Raw genomic sequence first — 6,891 nt, forward strand, 5'->3', positions numbered from 1 at the left:
GATGGGAGGAACCTGCAGAAGAAAATTCCTTTATTATTTTCACCCCTCATCACCCTTTTTGCTTTTGTGTTTCCATGTTTTACGGTGAAATTTGCTTTTTTGTTAGCATTTTAATAAAAAAAAACCCAAATATGTTCTTTTTTGCAAAGCCCCCCTCCCCCATGGCTTGTTTGGGGTGAAATTCCACCTTTTTCCCACGTGGATGGACCAACATCAGGGAGAAACCATTTTTCCAGCAACAATATTCAATTCCTTTCCACTCAGGTGACTCTTGGGGGGGTCTCCACTCAATTTGGGGTGAAAAATCTGAATTTTTTTTCTTTTTAAACCTGTTTTTCCCCCCCCAATTTTTTGGAGGGGAAAAATGCCCTGGGAAAGTCTCACTCCCAGAAGCTTTGCCCCAGTTCCACGTCCAGTCTCAGCCCTTAAAGGATGAAGGGTTTTTCTTCCAGATTTGATGGGGTTTTAGCACATAAATTAAAGGATTTGGGGGGAATTTCCTCCTTTTTCCAGCACGTCAAGTCCGTAGTCACCAAACAGCCACAGAACTGGGGTCAAAACAGGGAGATTTGGGCAGCCTGGTGGGTCACGAGCACGAAACCCTCCTTAGATCCAACCTGAAGCAGAACTTGCACTCGCCGATTTGTTTCTCCCCACGTGCTGATCTTTATGCCTGTGAATCACCTTTTTGAGGGGAAAAACCCCAAAAAGCATCAATCCTGGGGGGGTTGGTTGGGGTTTTTTACACCAAGAACCGAGTGATGAACGTGGTGGCCCCCGGTGCAAACCCTCTGTCATCCCAGAGCATCCCGTGGAGGGCAGGGGGGAAGTTTCCCCTCCAAATGCTTCTTCGTAGCAAAAATGAAGGGGAAAAGGGAGAAAAAAAAAAAAAAAAAAGAATAAAACCTGAAAAATCAGCAAAAGAATTCCTCTGGCCACAATATGTGCCTTGTAAACATCTGTCCTCCCCGGCCCCGCGGCTCCCAGCTTCTGCCAGCGCCTCCCATTTGTTTTTCTCACCATTTTGGTTTTGTTCTTGCCCTTTTTTTTTCTTTTTTTGGCATTTTTTTTTGGGGGGGGGAGGGTGGAATTCTGTTTCTGGTGCCGTGAGGGGTTTGGGGAGGGCGTGGGAGGAGCTACTCCAGCGAGTCACTGTGGTCCAAGCCCAGGTCGGCGCTGGACGCCGCCGGGAGGCCGCCAGGTTCTTCCTCCAGCTCTTCCTCCTCTTCCTCCTCCTCCTCCATCTCCTCCTCCTCCTCCTCGTCCTCCTCCTCCTCCTCGGTGCCGTCGAGGGAGTCGTCGTGGGCCGCCAGCATGGCCTGCTGGGGCCGCCGGCAGGGCCTGGTGCAGGGCCGTGGTGGCCGTGGCTGAGGAGAGGGGTTGCAGGTTGTCCATGCTGAGCGAGCCTGAAATTTAAACACAGGTTTTTAAAGTTAAAAAAAAACCCCAAACTTAGAAATAAGGACTTCCCAGTTCATCTAAAAAGGCCCAAAAAGTTCATAAATCAAGAAGCAAAAAGCTGCACCTGGAGAGAGAGAACCTTGTAGGGTGTCCCACCTGCTCCTCAAGGTCCAACCCTTAATTTTTGAGCTGAAGTCAATCACAAGAAACCTTCATTTCTGAGCAAGCAGGTGGCCAAAGTGGGCAGATTTTGTCTTCATCTTCACTTCATTTCCACCTTCCCCTCTCTTCATCTTCACTTTGTTTCCACTTTCCCCTCTCTTCATCTTCTCCTTGTATCATCCATTCTCACGTCTACCCTCTTCACCTTCTCTTCATCTTCTCTACCCCTCTTCATTTTCACCACCTGTTCTCCCTTCATCTTCCCACCTTGCCTCATCTGTCTGCTCCATCTCCTCAGTTCTCTTCACTTCCATCACCTGTTCCTCTTCATCTTCTTTCCTCTCCTCTTCTCTCACCTGTCTTCTCATCCTCAGCTTTTACTTTTTTTTAAATCTCCTCTCCCCATCTGCCCCTTTACCCTCAGGAGACACCCCAAGGGATGCCCCACAGTGGGTGACCCTCGAGGGCTGCTCCTATGCCAAGGAGACGCCAGAGCCCCATTGGAGATGGCCAACTGGAAGGCCCTCCTTGCATGAGCCTTCAACAAGTTTTCCCCCCCACAGGCTGATAAAACATCTCTAGAAATCCTTAATTACCAACTAAGGCCATAATTGGATGTGTGGCCACCTCACCCAGGCAGGGCAGGAGCCACCAGGGTGTGTCCTCACCGTCAGGATTCGTCCCCGAGTTGCCCCCTTGCTGCTGCAGGGCCCCGGCGGCGATGGAGTTGGGCCAGAACCTCTGGGTGGGTCGGTGCTGGGATTTGATCTTCTTGGCTTTGGGGGCTGGGTCTGGGTTGCTGGCGTCCAGCATGGGCTGCAGGATGCGCCGCCGGGCGTTGATGAACCTTCCCCAGGTCAACCAGGCACCAACGGAGGGGAAAAAAGAGTCAATTTTGAGTGAAAACAACGTCCCAACGACTCACAGAAGGATTTGGGTTGGGAGACACCTTGAAGATCATCCAGTCCAACCGTTAACCAGCACTAGCCCATGTCCTTCAGCACCACATCTCCACGGCCTGGAAACCATGGGGACTCCACCACCCAATTCAATGAGTTGCCAAATAAACCCCTTTCAAAAGTGGCTGCGTGGGCCAAAAAAAATGTGTTGTGTATTTTTTTTTACCCAAATTTATTTGTGGCTTGTTACACTCCTGAGCTCATTTTTCTAGGAGCTGGAGGCTGTTGTGTGTTGACTTTGCCAGGAGAGGGCATTGAGACATCACAAACCAACACCACCAACTAAACCCGAGCTTATCTCCCAGAAATCAGCCCTGACCGCCCCAATTACCCAAAAAACCATCATACAGCACCAAAAAAGGGTGAAAAAACATTCTAAAGCCAAGGAGCTGACTGCAGGGGCCACCAATGAGCTCACCAGTTGTTGACTTGCAAGAGGGTCAGGTTGGTTTGGGCGGCGATTTGTCTCTTCTCGTCCTCTGTGGGGTAGGGGTGCTAGGGTGGAGAAAAGAGATGGGGCAGCAAAGTGAAACCCCTGTGTGCAAAAGAGCCCAAAAAAAAGGAACCTTCCCATTTTTTTTTTTCCATTTTCCCACCCCAAATTTGGTGGCTTCTGGTATCCAAGAGTGTCGAGGTTTCCCCAGTGTCCTCAGGGCCTTTCCAAGGCTTTCCAGCAAAGGTTTTTCCTTGAAGGAAGAAATTATTCTTTTAAATGTTGACAGCTTTCTAATGGCTGTTGGTGAAGGTGGGATCTGGGCTTCAAAACTCATCGTCACCCCCAGGGCTCCTGGTCAGATCCACCACTGAAACTCCCTGAAACATCTCTGGGAGACAACCAGCCCTCAGAGCTTCCACCACCTCCTCCCAACCGTGCTAAATTCCTCCTTTCCAAGCTCCAAAAAATGAAATTATTATCAAAGCCCCACGTGTCATTTTTGGGAGCCCCCAAGCCAGAGCCAGTGTTGGGTCACGTGACTTTTTCCCAGCTGTTTGCCCCAAAATAGTGTCGATCCCTTGAGAAAACCACCCAGAGTCGTGGCATGCAGAAGGCTCCCACCCCACCTCAACCCATCCCTCAGAGAAGCCAGAATGGTTGAAAATGGTTTGAGGGGTTTTTTTTGGTAGAAATAGCCCCATTTTTGGCATTTTTGGCATTCCTTACTCCTGCTGGTCCTACAAAACTTCCAAACCCAATAAAATGATGAGGAACAAGGAGATGAGCTGAAAAGCCACATCATCTATGATGTCAGAGAGAGAAATCCCACGGGGAAGCCCAAACATCTTCTGACCATGAGGGACCAGGCTGAAAGCAAAGGTTCAGCCATCCAGTAGGACAATTTCTTGGAAGTTTTTCCATCCAGTTTTGGAAAGCTCAAACCATGTGGGGTTCTCCTGGGACCTGATAGAAAATTCCTGCTCAGCTTCTGGTCTTCTAAACCCTTTCTCTGCTTGTGCATCTGCAGCTCATCCCTCCAAAAGCAAGGGAGATGCTCGATGCAGCTTGGGATGTTGGCCCAATACAGTGATGCTCTTGTTCTCAGTGCAATAAACCCCAAATTTCCCATTTATTAACAAAAAATAAAAAGGCTGGGAAGTTCCCAACCAGCTTCTGCTCCATGCCCTGGGTCATGTTTTACCCCAGGCTGCCATTTTCTGTCTGGATATTACCTGTGGGTCTCCCACCTTGCTCCCAAAGCCACCTTGTGCCTCTGAATATAAATTCAGACAAACCACCACCTCAATTTGTTCAAGTTGGGGTTTCTTTTTTGCCTTTTTTCCCAGCTTTGGAAGGTGTTTTGGTGGCTGTGGTGCTCACCATGAGGTGCTGGAAGAGCCAGGAGCGCATGATGTTGGTGGCATGTTTGGGCAGGACACCTCGCTTGTTCTTGGACTTCTTGTCCTCACCATCAAGGAGGGAGGTGAGATCCAGGTTCACCTGCCAAGTGAGAGGAACAGGGAGAGAACTGGCTGAAAATGGCAATGGGCAACCCAAAACCTGAGCAAAACCAACCCAAAAACTGAGCAAAACCAACCCAAAACCTGAGCAAAACCAACCCCCCCAAAAAATAAGCAAGTTGGCTGAAAACAGGCAACCCCAAAACATGAGTAAACTGTCTGAAAACAGTGATAGGCAACCCAAAAAAAGAGCAAAATCAACCCCAAAAATAAGGACGTTGGGTGAAAATGGGCAACCCCAAACCCAAGCCAAATCAACCCCAAAAATTAGCAAATTGGTTGAAAACAATGATGGGTAACCCCAAAACAAAGCAGAAACAACCCAAAAAATGAGCAAATTGGCTGAAAACAACAATGGGCAACCCAAAAAAATGATCAAAATCAACCCAAAAAATGAGTAAAGCCAATCCCAACACCAAGCAAGTTGGCTGAAAATGGGCAACCCAAAAACCAAGCAAAATCAACCCAAAAAAATGAGGGAATTGGTTGAAAACAGTGATGGTCAAAATACCCAAAAGCTGAGCAAATTGGCTGAAAACAACGGTGGGCAACCCAAAAATTATCTAAACCAATCCAGTGATGGGGAAACTCAGTGAAAACCTACCCAAAAGCTGAGCAAATTGGCTGAAAACAACTGTGGGCAACCCAAAAATGATCTAAACCAATCCAAAACATGAGCAAAACTAACCCAAAAAAATAAGTTGGATGAAAATGGGCAACCCCCAAACCAAGGAAAACCAACCCAAAAAATGAGCAAAACCACCTCCAAAAATGAGGAAAATCAGCTGAAAACAGCGATGGGCAATCCAAGGAATGAGCAAAATCAACCCAAAATGGCTCTGGGGTGAGTGTAAGAAATAGATGGTTGCAGGAAGTATCCAAACCCCATTCTGTTCCCTCCAAAATTGCCTCAAATCCACATTTCCCCCCCAGGATCTCTTTTCATAGCTCCATATTTTTTTGCCAGTGCAGAGGGCAATGGGATTTTCCTGCCCATGGTGGCACCAGCCCAGCTGGAGACCCTGGTGCTGATACCACGAGAAGAAACGTTCCCATTGAGTGAAAATCTGCTTTTTTCTCCCCAAAAATAAAAAAAAAAAAAAAGCGAAACGTTTTGCTGCAGGAGAAGTTTTACTGAGGAAGCAGGAACTGAAATCTCAGTGCTGGAGTGAAAAGGGAACTTTTTTTTCATGTTTTTCTTCTTCCCAGGTTTTCCTCAAAACCCTTCTACCCCAAACCATCACTGAATATACTGCACAGATGCAGCCAAGCAGGGCAACAAAACGTGGTTAATTTGCCATGACACCAAAAAAATGAGGAATAAACCCAGAAAAAATGGAATTTGGGGGTGTAAAACTACCCCCGAATCCATAAATTATAATAGAGGAGCAATAATCTATAGAATAGGACAGAATGTTCTATAATGTATGGAGTAGAACATGATATAATGGAGTAGAAGATATATGATATGATATGATATGATATGATATGATATGATATGATATGATATGAAATAACATTAGAGAAGAACAGGAGATAAAAAGGGAAGGGAAGGGAAGGGAAGGGAAGGGAAGAATGACAAGACATAATAAAATAGAAGAGAAGAATAGAATGATATATTAGAAAAGAATAAGAATAGAATAAAATACGATATAAAATATGACATAATATGATATGACACAGCATAACATGACATAATATAAGAATATAAAATGATATATGATAAAATATGATAGAATATGATAGAATTTGGTAAAATAGATACAATAATATAAGAATATGATAAGAATATGGTAAGAAAATAATATAAGAAAAGAATATATGATGTAACATGACATAATATGATATAATACAATATTAGAATAGAATAGAATAGAATAGAATAAAATGGAATAGAATAGAATGCAGTAGAAAATCTAATCTAATCTAATCTATCCAATCTAATCTAATCTAAATACCATACCCTATACCTCACTGAAACTGTTAGAATCTCCCAGAACCTCCTAGAACACCCTGCTATACAGTCTGGACTGGACTATTACACCATTAGACTATTCAGCTCTTTGACTGTTTTATGATCTAGCCACAGCAGAAGGTTTTTTAGGTGCTTGCTCTAACTCCTGAGCTGCCCCAAAGGCACCCGGCGGATGAATTCAATCAACGTCCCTCACTCATTAAAACTCTCAGATACTCCAAATGTTGAATTGCTGGTGAGATTGGGTTTTTTTATTCTTACTTCCATGGAACCTCCAGTGAAGGCTGGAGGTGGGAAGGTCCTACCTGGGTGCTGGGGATCTGCAGGGCGCCGGGGGCGATGGCTTGGGCGAGGACCTGGCCCTGCGATGTCACCATGGTCACGGGCTGGTACAAGGCTCCACCTGCAGATGCAAAACAAACCCTCTCGGGGTACCAA

General features: G+C 45.9%; 1 protein-coding gene across 1 annotated transcript; it reads right to left on the reverse strand.

Annotated features, from left to right (window-relative positions):
* Positions 1-1,136: 1,136 nt before the first annotated feature.
* Positions 1,137-6,869, reverse strand: LOC103771401 (homeobox protein PKNOX2-like; the record flags this gene model as incomplete). Its single annotated transcript, XM_008938697.1, is given in 6 exon segments — positions 1,137-1,325; positions 1,327-1,406; positions 2,232-2,410; positions 2,941-3,017; positions 4,339-4,458; positions 6,759-6,869. Coding segments are annotated over 6 exon segments (756 nt in total), but the record flags the coding sequence as incomplete, so codon positions are not given.
* Positions 6,870-6,891: the final 22 nt, after the last annotated feature.

The sequence above is a fragment of the Merops nubicus genome, unplaced genomic scaffold (genome assembly GCF_000691845.1).
Source record: "Merops nubicus isolate BGI_N331 unplaced genomic scaffold, ASM69184v1 scaffold8454, whole genome shotgun sequence".
Classification (NCBI taxonomy): domain Eukaryota; kingdom Metazoa; phylum Chordata; class Aves; order Coraciiformes; family Meropidae; genus Merops; species Merops nubicus.